This window comes from Aulonocara sp. 'chitande type north' Nkhata Bay, linkage group LG15 (genome assembly GCF_057382095.1).
Source record: "Aulonocara sp. 'chitande type north' Nkhata Bay isolate Kocher_YH1m ecotype deep benthic linkage group LG15, A_spYH_male_GT1.1, whole genome shotgun sequence".
Taxonomy (NCBI): Eukaryota; Metazoa; Chordata; class Actinopteri; order Cichliformes; family Cichlidae; genus Aulonocara; species Aulonocara sp. 'chitande type north' Nkhata Bay.
Genome location: NC_141358.1, coordinates 28,013,607 through 28,032,884, shown reverse-complemented (window position 1 = coordinate 28,032,884; position 19,278 = coordinate 28,013,607). Strand labels below are relative to the sequence as shown.

General features: G+C 42.3%; 1 protein-coding gene across 1 annotated transcript in view; it reads right to left on the bottom strand.

Moving 5' to 3' along the window:
- Positions 1–19,278, bottom strand: part of LOC147313304 (NACHT, LRR and PYD domains-containing protein 3-like) — a 22,099-nt gene extending 2,821 nt beyond the window's left edge. Inside the window, exons 1-14 of the mRNA XM_086265368.1 lie at positions 16,595–19,278; positions 16,315–16,488; positions 15,552–15,725; positions 13,784–13,830; positions 13,082–13,611; positions 12,351–12,394; positions 10,741–10,778; positions 10,042–10,103; positions 9,681–9,736; positions 5,274–5,308; positions 4,859–4,920; positions 1,469–1,524; positions 989–1,203; positions 7–272 (exon numbers count right to left, since the gene is read on the bottom strand). Of these exons, the coding sequence (XP_086121494.1) occupies positions 7–272; positions 989–1,203; positions 1,469–1,524; positions 4,859–4,920; positions 5,274–5,308; positions 9,681–9,736; positions 10,042–10,103; positions 10,741–10,778; positions 12,351–12,394; positions 13,082–13,611; positions 13,784–13,830; positions 15,552–15,725; positions 16,315–16,488; positions 16,595–18,432 (3,597 nt within the window). The 5' untranslated portion in view covers positions 18,433–19,278. The remainder of the gene's footprint in view (positions 1–6; positions 273–988; positions 1,204–1,468; positions 1,525–4,858; positions 4,921–5,273; positions 5,309–9,680; positions 9,737–10,041; positions 10,104–10,740; positions 10,779–12,350; positions 12,395–13,081; positions 13,612–13,783; positions 13,831–15,551; positions 15,726–16,314; positions 16,489–16,594) is intronic.

The following is a 19,278-nucleotide window of genomic DNA, read 5'->3' as shown; positions in this document are numbered from 1 at the left end:
CTTTACCTCTTCCACTGGGATGTTGCTTGTCAGGAGAAGCACATTGAGGTTTTGTCTCTGTGTTCTAAAGTTTATTGGTTCAAGGAACAGCAAAACCTGACCCGAAACTGGTTTGTCCTTGTTCCAAAACCTCTTTATGTTCCAGACGAGGCCAAAGGAAGAGAGGTGAGTAACTTCCACGATCACGTGAGTGTCTGTGATCTTTCGAGGCTTGAGGACCTTCATTTTACCAGCAGAGATGTGGACTACAGACAGACAGTCGGAAAGCAGAGCTGTGAAAACACAAAGCCATCAGACATCTGTTTGACTCCCAAAACCTCCTTACAGTGACAGTGAATCTGATTTTAGATATAAAGCCTTGATATGGTGTCCACGGTCAGATAAAGAATCAAACACTGCTTAGAAATCAGTCGTTGGGTTTCCTTGGCTTCTGCACATTGTTTATTACAGAGGTCTTAAAAAGACCACTCAAAGGTTTCCAATCAGGTTTGTATCAAGCGGGGATTCATCAACAGCACCGACTGCTCAGGAAATAAGTGAGCAGCCGAAACTTCTTATTAAAAATGAATAAATCTTCTTCAGTTATTCTGAAAAATTAAGTTTGTTTCTTGCAATGGCACAGATGTTTCTCCTTACATCCCTCCCATCCTAAGGTCTGTGCTACCACCTAATTGTTACTGTAATTGTACAGTGTGGTTCATAATTAGGCAGACATTTTAACTGTCCACAATGGGAAAGTTGGAGGATCATTTATGGCTGCTCTTAGTAGAGGTCCTGCTTCTCTACATTCTGCTTAACAGTGGTGGCTGAGTGGATGTGAAATAAAAATATTAGTGAGATCTGCAGGATGTCTGGATTAAAATGTTTGTCAGGCAAACATCAGCAATGGTCAGTCAGCAGAAAAATACCAAATTCTATAGCCAGTAGGGGACGCCATCAGAACTATGGATTAACAGTTGTGTCATGTCATGAGCAGTGCTTTGCTCACCTTCCTGTGGTTCACAGTGTGGGAGGTGAAGCTGACGGATTGCATCCTTTGAACTCTCAATATTGAAAAGCGGGCTTGCAGCCTTTTTATTGGCTGGATGGAGGAGGTCCTCATCCCATTGGACAATCCTGTACAGCAGCTCTGCTTCCTGACTTATATTAAACATGACTCCAGTCAGAGTACACAGGAACACACCTGGACTAGGACACCTGAAACTATGTGACACAGAGGATCTGAATGACCACTGCAAACCTGTTAAACCCAAATATCTGAAAATGGATCTGTAAATTAGAGCTGTTACCTCGCGTCATATCACATGCGTACGTTCTATAACTGGTTGGCTTTATATTAAACATACAACAACTGCTACAAGCAGAGATTACTTTATTGTGATACTAGTCATGTGGTTGTTAGTCTAATGAAAAGAAGACGTTACCAGAGAGGCTGTAAACAGGGGAGATGTGGATTTCTTTTCATTACCTGTAACAGATTCGTGCAGACTCTGTTTGAACTGCAGGCATGAAGCTTGTTGGAGACTAGAATTCAGAAAGCAACATCATCAGCTAGCTAGACCAATAACCTGACTGAGTGTTCAGTGAAGAAACAAATTTAGCTGATGTACACGCTGTGAATTATAGGAAAACTGCATGAAAATCGTAATAGAAAAAACCCAAATAAACCAGTCAGAGAGAGCAAGAACCTCAAACCTACTATCTGCACTGAGCAGCTAAGCAACTCACACAAAACACCTGAATGACCACAGAAGACAGCTAAAGGTCATGATGACTGCTTTATTACCACAGTTAGAAAAACAATTTCACAACATCTAACCAAGTCAGGAACTTTGCAGGTGGGCCATTTATATGGATACACCGTAATAAAATGGGAATGGTTGTCTGTGCTGTTTGTGGCACATTAGTATATGTGAGGGGGCAAACTCCTCAAGATGGGTGGTGACCATGGTGGCCATTTAGAAGTCGGCCATCTTGGATACAACTTTTGTTTTTTCAATAGGAAGAGGGCCATGTGACACATCAAACTTATTGGTAATGTCACAAGAAAAACAATGGTGTGCTTGGTTTCAACGTAACTTTATTCTTTCATGAGTTATTCACAAGTTTCTCTTTGTTCACAGCCATTGACATGTCGAAGAGGTTAACACGTGAGGAGCAGACCGAAATTGTGTTGATATCTGGTGAACGCAGTAACCAGGTCATTGTAGCAGATTTCAATGTAAGACACCCTACGAGACCACCCATCTCCCATGCTACAGTTAGCAAGCTGCTTGCTAAGTTTCGTGAAACTGGTTCAGTGTTGGATTTGCAAGAAAACTGTCACTAATGAAGAAACATCAGTGGCTGTCCTAGCTTCATTCAGCAAGAGCCCACAGCGTAGCACTCGCCGCATGTCACTGGAGAGTGGCATTAGTCGAACATCCCTTCGGCAGATATTAGCTACTCACAAATGGCACCCTTACAAACTCCAGCTACTGCAGTAAGGATGACCCAGATCGGCGCACAGAATTTGCAGAATGGGCAAAACAAATATTGGAACAGGACCCTCGGCTCACACAGAAGATTTTGTTCAGTGATGAGGCAAACTTTTATGTGAATGGTGAAGTTAACAAACAAAACCACCGCTATTGGTCTGACACTAACTCACATTGGATGGATCCCTCCAAGACTGTTGGAACAACAAAAGTGATGGTTTGGTGTGGTATATGGGGTACAACGCTAGTGGGTCCATTCTTCATCAATAGAAACTTCAAGGCCACTGGATATTTGAAATTGCTACATGATGATGTGTTTCCCTCTTTATGCACTGAAGCTGGCACGTTCCCTGAGTTTTTCCAGCAAGATGGTGCACCACCACAATATGGGTGCCAGGTCCGAGCATTCCTAGATGAACAGTTTTCTGGAAAGTGGATTGGTCATCGTGAGCCAGTTGAATGGCCCCCAAGGTCTCCCGATCTGAAGGCAATTGTCTATGGTGTGAAGATACGAGATGTGCAGCACCTGAAACTACAGATACTGGATGCCTGTGCTGGCATTTCTCCTGCGGTGTTGCTATCAGTGTGTGAAGAGTGGGAGAAGAGGGTTGCATTGACAGTCCAACACAATGGGCAGCACACTGAACTAGAGATGGCACGATACCACTTTTTTATGTCCGATACCGATACCGATATCATAAATTTGGATATCTGCCGATACCGATATGAATCCGATATAGTGTTTTTTAATCAACAAAACTGTTTTTTTTTAAATATCTTGCTGCATTTTGTATAAGTTCATACTCAAGTTTAAAACAACAACTACACTAAAGCTATTCTGTTATACCTGTATGCAAAAAAAAAATACATTTCATAGTTCAGCAATACTGATCAATCTAACAAACTTAAACCTACACCATCCTCCCTATTCTGGTATTTTAAAGAGTACTTAGCGTAAATATTAAGCAACCTAACTAATAGGGTTCCAACTCCCAGCAACAACAAAAATAAATAAATAAAAAATAGGGAACCACCCCTCACGCTCCACCTCATGATGCTTAATCGACGTAATCAACCTTAATTTGATGCAGTGTGAAAAAATAAATGCACAGAAATCAATTATTTTTCAAGAAATATTAAATAGATTCAACATCTTTCTTCAACAAAATTGCAGACTGCACAGATGGTACCTTCCCAAAGGAAAAAGTACTATAGCTTACTAGGGTATATATATTAGACTTAATAGTCACTATATACAGTAATTGACTTCTATTCATTTTACATCAAATTAAAACTTTGGGTGTAAGATTCGGATAATTATTTATTAAAAGCTAGACATTTTAAATGAGAATAAGAAAGAAAAATATGTCTTTGTGCCCCCTTTTCCCTGTTAATGCCCTATCGGCCCCCCTGGCTAAACTTTGCTAGATCCGCCCCTGCAGTTACCAGCCGTCAGCTACGTAGAAAAAGATCCTCGAGTAGAAAGTAATAATAAATAAATTCTAACAACAGCTGATCAAGCTTAAACGTGCTGCTGTTGTTCAGCCGCTGGTTTCCTCTTTCTGGTGCAAAGTGGGCCAAAAACAAACCAGAGAGACGGACTCGCGACAGAAAAGCCGATCAGCTGATCATTAAGCAGTTTCATGATTGAAGTAGCAGCCAGAAGAGGCAGTCGCTCCATATATCGTTTGGTAAGCTTAACGCAGGAATGCTTTACAAACATTCAGAGATGGACTTACACACTTGCTTTACTTCTCTCGGGGATAACTTTGTCGGAGATGAAATGCCGGGTTGCTAGCGAAGCTCCACATGCTATCCACCGACAGGTCCCGCATGCCACAGCCGCTCTATCACGTGATGCATACTGCTCCGACGTGCTAACGTTCTGAGGTGAGTTACGGCGTGTTGCAAGTTTTGTGAAGTGCTTTCATGATATTTAATGGATCGGATTACATTTTTTATTTTTCTCCGATATCCGATCCAGTAATTTAGGTCAGTATCGGACCGATACCGATACGTAATATCGGATCGGTCCATCTCTACACTGAACACATATCAGAAACTTGTAAATAACTCATGAAAGAATAAAGTTACGTTGAAACCAAGCACACCATTGTTTTTCTTGTGACATTACCAATAAGTTTGATGTGTCACATGGCCCTCTTCCTATTGAAAAAACAAAAGTTGTATCCAAGATGGCCGACTTCTAAATGGCCACCATGGTCACCACCCATCTTGAGGAGTTTGCCCCCTCACATATACTAATGTTCCACAAACAGGACTTTAATATCACCAACCATTCCCATTTTATTACGGCGTATCCATATAAATGGCCCAACCTGTATATCAGGAACGTCAGGACCTGGTCATTGTTCTCTCACCTCCATCACGTCCTCCTGATCTGTTTCTGCTGTGGTATGATCCAGTTCGAAACCAGAGTCCACTAAGGTTAGAAGACAAAAAGCTGACATCACAAAGGTTTTGCAGCTTTTTATGCATCATTTCCTTCTACTTGAAAATACATTTCATTCATTAAGATCAAAGCTGAACCGTGACCTTCCAAGTAAATCATCGTAAAACATGAAATACACACATGTAGATTATCAAATTATCAGATTAACCTCGACTGTTCTGAACGTGACTGTCTTCTCATGGTTTTAGATCTTAAACATGTGAGTAGAATGTCTTTTCCAGAGCTTTAAACTAAATCTCTTATAAATATTTCTGTGGTGAGTTTAGGACACAAACATTTATAATCATTTAATACGTTCTTGATAACTGAGTTTCAGTACTCACAGGTGTCTGTGGATCTCATTGTTTTCTCCTGCAAACTGCAGACACAAGCACAACACCCACAGTTAAAGAGTTAAATGGTAAATGGCCTGCATTTGTATAGCGCTTTACTTAGTCCCTAAGGACCCCAAAGCACTTTACACTACATTCAGTCATTCACCCATTCACACACTGGCAATGGCAAGCTACACTGTAGCCACAGCTGCCCTGGGGCGCACTGACAGAGGCGAGGCTGGCTGACACTGGCGCCACCGGGCCCTCTGACCACCACCAGCAGGTAATCATGGGGTTAATATCTTGCCCAAGGATATTTGGCATGCACCCAGGGGGCAGCCTGGGATCGAACCACCGACCTTCTAATTAGTGGCTGACCTGCTCTGCCACCTGAGCTACAGCCAGGTTAAGAGAACGATTAAGTTTGAACTAACTTTATTAATGCTACCCATGAGAATCCCAAATAACTATTGTCTCTTATCTCTGCCCTGGATTGCAGCGCCACAGTAACCAAACTGGAACTAAACTGCAAAGGGGTCAGTTTTACCCCCTTCACATTTTAAACTGTGCATGACTCACATAAAATGAATCTTCTTCTTTCAGTTGCTCCTTTATTCGACAGTGGACAATCCACATGTCTAATTTGCAACAGATATTTTTGTTGGATGAACTTTCTAACTCCTCCCATCCAGGGACTTGTCTCTGGCTGTATCCCAATTCAGGGTCTGCAGCCTTAAAGTACGCATTTCAAGGCCGATTACGTCACAGCGGCGCGCCGAAGGCTGTCCCAATTCAAAGGCTGCTCGAAATGCGGCCCTGAAATGCGTCCTTCATTTCCCTGAATTTTAAGGCTGTGGCAGTGTAGACTTCGTGGCCCAACATATCCCAGAATGCATAGCGCGGCGGTGGGTGTGGATAATTTTGCCGGAAAAAAAAAACGGCGGATGAGGGGCGCCCGAAGAGTAAACTTTAAGTAAGTACTGAATATTATGTCACTTATTTATGTGCAAATGTTTAATGATGAAGAACATTAAAACATTACTGTTGGCCACATGTCGGCAAAGTTATGTGACATTAGTGACGTTTGTACTAACTTGGTTTTAAAGCCTTTACTTTAAAATATACGCCGTTCAATAGCTGAGCTTAATCCTACAGAGAATGATCAAAGCTCATGTAGAAAGAAACAAACAAATGAACAAAAGATTTCTCCTTCATTTCTGTCAAACAAAGCTGTATGACACGTTTCCAGCTGTTAGTATCATGGTTGCTAGGCAACCTGGGCACTGGGCAGCGCAACGGAGGCTAGAGCGTCCCATTTCACAAGCCTCGCACTTCTGGCCTTAGCGGTCTTTGAGTACGTGGCCCTTGAGGATCGTTGAGGCTACGTACTTTAAGGCTGCAGACCCTGAATTGGGATACAGCCTCTCTTCCTGGTCTTTAACCAGGAATATTGGTATTTGGTGTACGGAATCACAAAACATTTCCAAAATACTGATCAAACTGACTGCACACTTTACTACAAGGGCAGCTGGATAGTGTAGTGGTAAGACCACACACCTTTGGAGCGGAAGTTGCAAGTTTGATTCCCTCCCAGTATCCAGTAAGGGTCCTGACTAGGCCCCCCACGCCAAACACCATGGCCTGGAATGGCACGGCTACATCTGCAGCCTGTCTGCAGCTCGGACACAACACATTTCACTGCATGTTGTACTCTTTATGAATATGTATGTGACCACTAAAGCTCGTTTCTCGTTTCTTCCAAGGTGCCGTCTTTTAGGTTTGATAGATATAATAACTAGAGAGGGAACTGGAGAGATGAAATAATGATTTTTATGACTTGTTTTTTTAAATAGTATTTGCATATTATGCAGATGTCAGTCAGCACATGGATGGTGGTGGCTTTAATTATAAAGGCTCATTTCAAAATGTATAAACAACCGACCTCCAAATGTGTGGAAACCACTGCTGTCAATTCAATTTATTTATATATTAAATTTTATTTATATAACGCCAAATCACACCAAAAGTCGCCTCAAGGCGCTTCATAGATACAGAGAAAAACCCAACAATCATATGACCCCCTATGAGCAAGCACTTTGACGACAGCGGCAAGGAAAAACTCCCTTTTAACAGGAAGAAACCTCCAGCAGAACCAGGCTCAGGGAGGGGCGGCCATCTGCTGCGACCGGTTGGGTTGAGAGAAAGAAGACAGGATAAAGACATGCTGTGGAAGAGAGACAGAGATTAATAACAGGTATGATTCACTGCAGAGAGGTCTATTAACACATAGTGAGTGAGAAAGGTGACTGGAAATAAAAAACTCAATGCATCATGGGAATCCCCCAGCAGCCTACGTCTATTGCAGCATAACTAAGGGAGGATTCAGGGTCACCTGGTCCAGCCCTAACTATATGCTTTAGCAAAAAGGAAAGTTTTAAGCCTAATCTTATAAGTAGAGATAGTGTCTGTCTCCCAAATCCAAACTGGAAGCTGGTTCCACAGAAGAGGGGCCTGAAAACTGAAGGCTCTCCTTCCCATTCTATTTTTAAATACTCTAGGAACAACAAATAAGCCTGCAGTGTGAGAGCAAAGTGCTCTAATGGGGTGATATGGTACTACAAGGTCATTAAGATAAGATGGGGCCTGATTATTTAAGACCTTGTATGTGAGGAGCAGGATTTTGAATTCAATTCTGGATTTAACAGGAAGCCAATGAAGGGAAGCCAAAACAGGAGAAATATGCTCTCTCTTTCTCCTTGTCAGTACTCTTGCTGCAGCATTTTGGATTAGCTGAAGGCTTTTCAGGGAGTTGTTAGGACTTCCTGATAATAAGATTACAGTAGTCCAGCCTGGAAGTAATAAATGCATGAACTAGTTTTTCAGCGTCACCCTGAGACAGGATATTTCTAACTTTAGAGATGTTGTGCAAATGGAAGAACGCAGTCTTACATGTTTGTTTAATATGTGCGTTGAAGGACATATCGAATGGAAGAATAGAATAGAATAGAATAGAATAGAATAGAATAATCCTTTAAGTGTCCCACAAGGGGAAATTTGGTTGTAACAGCAGCCAGAAAGACACATATACAAACAAACAGTACACAGGACACAGAACAGAAACATAAACAATTTGTCTTACATATTTATATATCCTGGTCAAAAATGACTCCAAGGTTCCTCACAGTGTTGCTGGAGGCCAAGGTAATGCCATCCAGAGTAAGAATCTGGTTAGATACCATATTTCTAAGAATTTCAGGGCCGAGTACAATAACCTCAGTTTTATCTGAATTAAGAAGCAGAAAGTTAGCGGCCATCCAGGTCTTTATGTCTTTAAGACATTCCTGCAGTTTAACTAATTGGTGTGTGTTATCTGGCTTCATGGACAGATAGAGCTGTCCATGAAGGTTTAACTACAGCCTGCATAGCAGTGAAAATTTATGCTATGTCTTCTAATGATGCTGCCTAAGGGAAGCATGTATAGTGTAAACAGAATTTGGTCCTAGCACCGAAACCTGTGGAACTCTATAATTAACCTCAGTGTGTGAAGAGGACTCTCCATGTACATGTACAAATTGGAGTCTATTAGATAGATATGATACAAACCACTGCAGCACAGTACCTGTAATACCTGGAGCATGTTCTAATCGCTCTAATAGGATATTATGGTCGACAGTATCGAATGCTGCACTGAGGTCTAGCAGGACAAGCACAGAGATGAGTCCACTGTCAGAGGCCATAAGAAGATCATTTGTAACTTTCACTAAAGCTGTTTCTGTGCTGTGATGAGCTCTGAAACCTGACTGAAACTCTTCAAATAAGCCATTCCTCTGCAGATGATCTGTTAGCTGTTTGACAACTACTCTTTCAAGGATTTTTGATATGAAAGGAAGGTTGGAGATTGGGCTATAATTAGCTAAGACTGCTGGGTCTACAGATGGCTTTTTGAGTAAAGGTTTAACTACAGCCAGCTTGAAGGCCTGTGGTACATAGCCAATTATTAGAGATGATTTGATCATATTTAAGAATTAATAATTAATTAAGAATTAATTAATGGCAGGACTTCTTTGAGCTTGTAACAAGCTGCCAAACATCAGAAAAACTGTGAGCAACTGTGTAGCTGAAAATTCAAATAACTCTAGCAACATGCATTACGTCACAGCAACACTGAAGAGTCAGTGCTGAGATTAAGGTCCTGACACACTCAGGTGTTGTTTGTGTTCATTCTGTGGGGAGAAAAATGACCACGTTTATACAATGCAATCGTGTTATGGCAGGAACTGTCCACTCAACTTTTTGTTTGCATGATCGTCTAACAGGAACATAATGGCACATCAGGGTGCTGAAGTTAGTCTAATTTAAAGAAAACATTACCTGATGGGCTGTAAAAAGGTGGAGGTGTGGATTTCTTGTCATTACCTGTAGAAGATTCGTGCAGACTCAGTTTGAACTGCATGTTGGAAGCTTGTTGGAGACTAGAATTCAGAAAGGAACATGATCAGGACTTTTAGGACCAATAACCTGACTGAGTGTTGAGTGAAGAAACAAACTTAACTCATGCTGTTCACAAGGATACAGGACTGGAATTACACATTCAAGTTGGAACAGGTGCAGAGCTAAAAGCAGCTTGGTAACACAAACATCTGCGCAGTGATGGAATAAAACCAACTTCTACTGTGAGTGAATTTTCATTGCTGATGGCCTCTTTGTCACCAAGCTGCAGCAGGTATTTTACAAATCTATGATCAGGAACGTCAGGACCTGGTCATTGTTCTCACACCTCCATCACGTCCTCTTGATCTGTTTCTGCTGTGGTATGATCCAGCTCGAATCCCGAGTCCACTGAGGTTAGAAGACAAAAAGCTGGCATCACAAAGGTTTTGCAGCTTTTTATGCATCATTTCCTTCTACTTGAAAATACATTTCACTCATTAAGATCAAAGCTGAACCATCAAGTAAATCATGGTAAATGGCCTGTATTTGTATAGCGCCTTACTAGTCCCTAAGGACCACAAAGCGCTTTACACATTCAGTCATCCACCCATACACATTCACACACTGGTGATGGCAAGCTACATTGTAGCCACAGCCACCCTGGGGCGCACTGACAGAGGCGAGGCTGCCGGACATTGGCGCCACCGGGCCCTCTGACCACCACCAGTAGGCTATGGGTGAAGTGTCTTGCCCAAAGACACAACGACCGAGACTGTCCAAGTTGGGGCTCGAACCGGCAACCTTCCAATCACAAGGCAAACTCCCAACTCTTGAGCCACGATCATCGTAAAAAAGAACACATGAAATACACACATTCAGATTATCGGACTAACCTTGACTGTTCTTAACGTGACTGTATTCTCATGGTTTTCGATCTTAAACATGTGAGGAGAATGTGTTTTCCAGAGCTTTAAACTAAATACAAAAACACACTTTTTAACTAGATTTATTGATGACAGAACTCAGTACTAGTTTCAGCACTCACGTGTGTCTCTGGAAGTTGTACTCGACCTCTCTGGGACACTGCAGACACAAGCACACTAACAGGTAAAGGCTCAAGTGAAAACTGACTACATTTTTGTGGTGGGGTGTGGCCTGCGGTGCCGTGCAGAGGAGGCGGACGCACCTGCACGGCATCTGCAATCACGCCCCGCCGAATTAAATATTGTACTGGGTCCTGTGGTTGGCGTTGTTGTTGTGATAGTGTTGAGCAGGCAGCGGAAGAGCTGCAGCTCTGTGTGTATTGTGGACAGCAACCGTCAAAGCTTTAATAAAAAGCATCAAAATGCCACTGGGTCTGCCGTGTATGTTTACAATTTCGTTTGAATTAACTTTATTAAATCTTCCAATGAGGATCTCAAATAACCAGTGCAGTCAACCACCGCCTATTCGTGGTTCAGTATTTATGGATTCGCCTATACATGGAGTTTTCTGTGGAGCGTAACTCCAAATGATTTGTTGCCCTTTTCTATTGCACTTTTGTGGCAAGCAGTGCCTAACTGGTCCAGGAGGTAAAATCTGAATGGACTATTGATGTAGCATGACAACTGGTTTTATCACTTGGTCATAGGATTTGTTTGGGTGTCATCATGAGAGTGCTCTAGTGGAAACTTTTCCATGGAGTGAATCACCGGTGGCAGCGGGCCTCACAAGAATGCCCTGCTGTCTCCTCCTCCCTAGAGTCAGTGTCGGGCGACCACATGTCACCACTGAGCACAGCACAAACACTACACACCACCAAAGGTCGTGAACGCATCCCCACACACTGCCCCAACAGGTTATTAAATCTGTCCCCAGAATTAAGGGATGCCTCAGGCACAAGCTGACTGCAGTCTTTACTATATGAAAAGCCTTCAGCTAATCCAAAATGCTGCAGCAAGAGTGCTGACAGGGACTAGAAAGAGAGAGCATATTTCTCCTGTTTTGGCTTCCCTTCATTGGCTTCCTGTTAAATCCAGAATTGAATTCAAAATCCTGCTCCTCACATACAAGGTCTTAAATAATCAGGCCCCATCATATCTTAATGACCTTGTAGTACCATATCACCCTATTAGAGCACTTCGCTCCCGCTCTGCAGGCCTACTTGTTGTTCCTTGAGTATTTAAAAGTAGAATGGGAGGAAGAGCCTTCAGTTTTCAGGCCCCTCTTCTGTGGAACCAGCTTCCAGTTTGGAAGCAAACCTCTACAGTGGCCTGAAAAACTTCCAGGAAGGCCTGGGGTCCTCTCCCTCCTTCAGCCAGTTCCTCTCCCTCCATCAGCCAATGGAGCATCACCACTTTGCCCACCGATGTAGAACAAGGTACAATACACAGAAAATATAGAAACAACACACAAACAAGAATCCACAATGCCCACTCAAAGTAAAACCTGAATGGACTGTTGATGTAGAGTGTGCCAACTGGTCATCAAAATAACTTCACTGTCTTTACTGCCCTCTATCAGGTCTCCAGCAATATACCCACAAAGTATGAGTTAGATCAACAGGTGTTGAGCAAACTGCTCCTCTGTTCAATGAAGTCTGAATGAAAGTGTATGGATAAGCTATGCTTCAGTTTAACAAGCATAACCCAGTTGAATTTTTATTTATTTGATTACCTGTCTGAAAGTTTTCTATCCCAAGTCAGTTTACCTCTTGCATCCTGAAAAGGATAAAGGCACAACATTAGTATCAGGATATAAGATGGGAAGAAGAATTACTCAACTTTGTTCTCATAGACACAGAGGCAGACAGAATGATTTAGTACATAATGTAAATACTCTTTGTCTGTAGCAAAAATATTAAGCATTAGATCAAATATTAACAATACGGTGCCCATAGGATACTACTAATACTGCCCATCAACCCTCCCAGGGTATGGCTGCCAAAGGTGCTAGCAGGATGACTGCACACCAAAGCTGTTTTTTTCTTTTCTTCTAATCTTGGCTGCTCCCTTTATGGTTGACACAGTGGATCATCTGCCTCCATCTCACACTATCCCTAGCATCCTTCCCTGCCACTCCAATCATCTGCATATCCTCTCTCTCCGTGCATAAACTTGTGGTCTTGCTCCTTTCCTCTAACCTATTAGACTGCACACCAAAACAGTTTGCCCTTCAAATTCCTTTCTGTGACTGCATTGAGAGTAGCTATATTTTAACAGAGATTTTTAATTAATGCATTTTTAATTTCTAAATAAAGAGGAAGATAAAATAAAGGGACTTTAATGATGTGGATAGTCTATGTATTTGTGAATTAGAAAACGTGTTTCTGAGTGAAAGAGACCCATGTGCAGACAGAATTATCTGCTCTACGGCCTTTCTAATGGATGAGGCTACTCATACTCAACTGCACACAGAGACACTGAAGAACCAGGTGACCAGAACCCAAATCCAGGGTACAGAAGCTCAGTGAATGTGGTGCTGAAGGTGTGGAGGTGGATCAGAGTGTCGGAGGAGACTCTGTAGAAGGACAGAGTGCCACCAGGACAGTCCACATACACCCCTACTCTGTGAGAGACCGAGGAGGAGGTGGAGGAGATGAATGCTGTTTCATCATTGTGCCAGACATGGTAACAGGCGTCATCAGAGCACCTCAGACTCCAGGACTGATCATTGCTTCCAAACCTGCATCCATTACTGCTTCCTTTCTTTTTTATTCCTCGGTAACTCACTGATAAATCAACCTTCCCTCTCCACTCCACCTCCCAGTAACATCGACCAGTCAGACCATTTCTACAGAGCAGCTGAGGAAGCTCAAATCTGTCATGATGGTCAGGATATGACTGATCCTCCTTCACCAATGTCATTTTCCTGTTGTTGTCAGACAGCTTGATCTTTGTATGTATTGTGTTTGCGCTGGGTGTGGGTTCACAGATATCTAAGGAGAACAAACACAATACAGCTGCAGTTACTCATCCATCATCTGTTCATTGATTGACTCTTTGATAATGACTACTGACATCACAGATGTGAATGAGTGATGTGACAGTTTAAAGATGGTTGAATGTGTGCTGCTTTGTATTCATGAATCACATCAAAAACACGCTTACACTTCCTCAGACCTGGTCTCAACCATCGGACTCCAGCAGGCCTCAACCTAAAGGTAGGAGGGGGGTCAGACCACCTCAGTGTATTTCACACATCAACATTACATGTATTTGTAATACATACAATGCAATAATGGTTGTCTAATAGACTCTATTGTGTTCATGTAAATGGGGATTCTTTTTCACAATCAGAGGGAAATTACACTAAGGTAATTATGGAGTTCAGGGTTCCATGCTAGGACTGTGCTAAAATGGTAAATGGCCTGTATTTATATAGCGCTTTACTAGTCCCTAAGGACCCCAAAGCGCTTTACATATCCAGTCATCCACCCATTCACGCATACACATTCACACACTGGTGATGGCAAGCTACATTGTAGCCTACAGCCACCCTGGGGCGCACTGACAGAGGTGAGGCTGCCGGACACTGGCACCACCGGGCACTCTGACCACCACCAGTAGGCAATGGGTGAAGTGTCTTGCCCAAGGACACAACGACTGAGACCGTCGGAGCCAGGGCTCGAACCGGCAACCTTCAGATTACAAGGCGAACTCCCAACTCTTGAGCCACGATCATGCAAATGTAAGACTGTGCTAGTCTTACATTTGATCAGTATCTCTAACATTAGAACCATCTTCACTCAGAGTGAAGCTAAAAAACTAGTTTGTGCATTTATTACTTCTACTCTGGACTATATACTTGAGGGGTCAGGTGAAATGTGTGTAGGGTGACAGTCAGTGGCGGGGCCCTGTGGTTTTGTACCCAGCTACTAAGGCTGACTTGAATGGAACTTGAGCTGCTGCATGAGGTTGAGAGATACTAGTTAGATATAGTCAGGCTCACTGCAGTGCATGGCTTGGGCTCTGGAATTAATCTCCTGGGAAGGGGTTGAACTCTGCTCCAGTCTGGAGTAGCCCTCAGTCGGCAGGGATGCCCGATACAGGCCTTTCCCAACAGTCACTGTTGGGAAAGGCCTGCCTGATCCAATCCGACCTCGAGTGGTGTTCTGTTATTGGACTTCTGTGCAAATTACACTTTATCCATAACAAACGCTGACCGTCAACAACAATAATAATCGTATTATCAGATTCTGGTGAAGAGAGGTGCCAAGCTGTCAATTGATCACCACTTGGTAGTGAGTTGGATTAGGTGGCAAGGGAGGATGCTGGACAGACCTCGCCCTCCTAAATGTATAGTGAGGGTGTGATGGGAACAGCTGGCAGGGAATGGACCATATTCTGCTGTGGGACTTCAGAGGCAGGTAACAGGTACAAGGAGGCCAAATGGAATGCAGATTCGGCAGTAGCTGAAGCAAAGTAGCAAGACGATTTTGGTGACGCAGAGGAAAAAGACTTTTGATCTGCCTTGAAGAGGTTCTGGCAAACCATTAGGCAACGTTATAAAAATAAATCTAACAAATAATGACAAATTAAATGACCTTTTGAAATAATTATATCCTAATCAATAACACTAATAAAAGTTGCAGGAAGTGAAAATACAAAAGAGGTATTCTTCAGCCTGGAGTCTTCTTTTAGCATATATGGATCACCCCAAACTGAGTAAGCCAATTTTTGTTCTTGGAGTTGCTTGAAGACATGCTACACACATACATTCATATCCAATTAGTACTTTTACTGTCATGAAAAGAAAAACGTTTGCTACTTGTGTGATTGTTCATGTAACACGTTTGTTCAGCATGATGGACAGGCTGAGTAAAGGAAAGGGATTGACTATCACACACTGTCTGTGGCTGTACCAGACCTCCCATACCTAAGGTTTTTCAGTTTCGATTGTTGGTCCTCTAGTCTAGCTGACAGCAGAGCCACTCCTGAGTCTCCTGGATGATTATAACTCAGGTCAAGGTCTCTCAGATGGGAAGGGTTAGATCTCAGAGCTGAGGCCAGAGAAGCACAGCTGTCCTTTGTGATAAGACAACCTGAAAGACTGGAGGCAAACAAAACAACACAAGACTCTTGTTCACTCCTCGAACACAAGCAAAAGAAAATACTTTAATTCACTTTTCTTCTCATTCGATCAAACAGGTTGATTCCATCAAAATAAATACTAAGCAGAGAAAAACTTCAGAGTCCTTTCTGAATACTTCTTAAATAAAAAATAAAAATAAAATAAAAAAACAAGGTGACTCAGTTATATAAAAATATTTTTTAAGTCCCGACACTAAGCTTGGCAGATTTGTTTGGCCAAACATATACCACTTCCTCAATAAAGAATTAAGCATTAAATTGAAAAAAAAAAAAAAAAAAAACAATAAGTGGGAGTGCTTGGTACTTGTACCTCACAAGATAATCCCTCCATCTTTTATTTTAATCACTTAAGTTAAACAGGTAATGAAGAAAATGGATGGATAGATTAATTACAAAATAAAAATAATGGAAATAAATCCAGAAATTAGTGATGAAGTTTAGTAAACCGTCATTTGACAATTGACATTAGAAAAGACAATCCTAACCAAGGTAGAAGTTTTTTAAATTATGAAAATTAGCTTTCAGTTATCTTTTTAATGTTACTTGACCTCAGAGTTTCCAGTTTGCATTGTGGATTCTTGAGTCCTGCGGACAGAAGCTTCACGCCAGGGTCCTGCAGGTCATTGTTACTCAGGTCCAGCTCTCTCAAGCTAGAAGACTGGGAGCTGAGAACTAAGGACAGAGTTTTACAGCTTCTCTCTGTAAACTTACAAAAGCTCAGACTGAATAGAAAATGACAAGAAAAAGAAAAAGAAAGAAGAAATTAAGTTTCAGTCAGTACCAGCACATTTGAATCACCAGGACTAAACAGGATCTCTAAACACTTACAGTGCTTTCCTAGTTACTTTGACCACTGGCAGCAGCCTCAGAAGAGCCTCCTCTGAAGCAGAGTATTTCCTTAGGTCAAAAACATCCAGACCTTCTGATGACAGTAAGATGAAGACCAGAGCTGACCACTGAGCAGGAGACAGTTTTTGTTTTGAAAGACTTCCTGAACTCAAAGACGTTTGGATCTCCTTCCATAGAGAACAATCATTAATTTCATTCAGACAGTGGAACAGATTAATGCTTCTTTCTGCAGACAGATTCTCACTGAGCTTCTTCTTGATGTACTGGACTGTTTCCTGACTGTTCAGTGAGCTATTTCCTGTCTGTGTCAGTAGATCCTGTAGAAGAATCTGATTGGTATGAAGTGAAAGACCCAAGAGGAAGCGAAGGAACAAATCCAGGTGTGCATGTGGACTCTGTAAGGCCTTATCCACAGCACTCTGGTGGAGATTTTTCCTTTTAGGTTTATTTTGCAAAAGTTTAGACCACCAGGATGTTTGCTGTTTTTCTAGCAGGTTGACTCCAGAGTTGATGAAGGTCAGATGGACATATAGAGCAGCTAGAAACTCCTGAACACTCAAATGGATGAAGCAGAACATCTTGTCCTGGTATAGCCCTCTCTCCTCTTTAAAGATCTGTGTGAACACTCCTGAGTACACCAAGGCTGCTCTGACATCGATGCCACACTCTGTCAGGTCTGATTCATAGAAGATCAGGTTTCCTTTCTGCAGCTGATCAAAAGCCAGTTTTCCCAGAGACTCGATCATTTTCCTACTCTCTGGACTCCAATGTGGATCTGTCTCAGCTCCTCCATCATACTTGACTTTCTTCACTTTGGCCTGAACCACCAGGAAGTGGATGCACATCTCAGTCAGGGTTTTGGGCAGCTCTCCCCCCTCTCTGGTTTTCAGTACATCCTCAAGCACTGTAGCAGTGATCCAGCAGAAGACTGGAATGTGGCACATGATGTGGAGGCTTCGTGATGTCTTGATGTGGGAGAAGATCTTGGTTACCTGGTTCTTATCACTGAATCTCTTCTTGAAGTACTCCTCCTTTTGTGGGTCAGTGAATCCATTGAGCTCTGTCACCATGCCAACATACTCAGGAGGGATCTGATTGACTGCTGCAGGTCGTGTGGTTATCCAGAGGCGAGCAGAAGGAAGCAATTTCCCCCTGATGAGGTTTATCAGCAGCACATCCACTGAGGTGGACTCTGTAACATCAGTCAGAATTGTAGTTTTGTGGAAGTCAAGAGTAAGTCGACACTCATCCAGACCATCAAAGATGAATACAACCTGGAAGTCTTCAAAACTGCAGATTCCTGCTTGTTTGGTTTCAGGAAACAAGTGATGAATAAGTTCTACCAAGCTGAACTTTTTCTCTTTCAGCACATTCAGCTCTCTGAAAGTGAATGGAAACATGAACTGGATGTCCTGGTTGGCTTTGTCTTCAGCCCAGTCCAGAGTGAACTTCTGTGTTAGGACTGTTTTCCCAATGCCAGCCACTCCCTTTGTCAGCACTGTTCTGATTGGTTTATCTTTAACAGATGAGGCTTTAAAGATATCTTCTTGTCTGATTGTTGTTTCTGGTCTGTCTGGTTTCCTGGATGCTGTTTCAATCTGTCTGACCTCATGTTCATCACTGACCCCTGCAGTCCCTCCCTCTGTGATGTAGGGCTCTATGTAGATCTGATTCAGAAGGGTTGGGTTTCCTGCTTTAGCGATTCCTCCAAACACAAACTGGATCTTCTTCTTCAGGTTAGGCTGACACTTTAGAAGAAACTCTGAGTAAAATAACAACACATATTTAGATAATATGAAGCTTATGTGTAAGTTCATTAAGTGTTATGTCCCAGGTCATGATTTTGTGTGTTGTCTTTGGTCGTCACACCCAGTGTTGGGAAGGTTACTTTTAAAATGTATTCCAGTACAGATTACAGAATACATGCTCCAAAGTGTATTTTGTAACGTATTCCGTTACGTTACTCAATGAGAGTAAAGCAGAGCTTCCCAAAGTGTGGGGTCCGCCCCCTAGGGGGGGCACAGAGCCATTGAAGGGGGAACACGGTATGAAAAGGAAAAAAAAACAACAACGCTTGGACACTGCTAGCACGGGGCGCCCACACAAACGCAAAGCAGGAGATGAAGCATAGCTGAATATGTTTCCAAACCAACTTCATTCTAAGTCAAAGACTAGAAAATATGGTGAAGCATGTCGTTCCCTTTGGCTTCACCTGCACAAGTGCCAGGGTAGGTCTCCCCTGCATAATTGGTTTTCCCTTCATCTGGAGCAGCGCTGGGCTGTTTAAATCAGGGACAAACAGTATCCCACCTTCTTGATTTTTAGTTCCCAAACACTTGTTGTAATGACAAACTACTGCTGACATTTTGGAGATGTTAGTTCTTTATACAGTAAAGTTATAGTGGGATACAAATAATATCAGGCTGATCCTGCCACGATTTGTTCCCCCTGTCTAAATCACGGAAAAACAGTATCCTACAGTTGTTTATGTCTTTGAACCCATTTTGCACTGAGAGGCATTTTTTGAAAAATGTATTGATAGCAATGTTGAATATTATTACACAGGGAAAAAAACAACTACACGTAAAATAAACAGGTGTCATAATCATAATTTGTTTGGGCTTCCACTGGCGTGGAATTACCAAAAATAGAGAGGGCGTAGA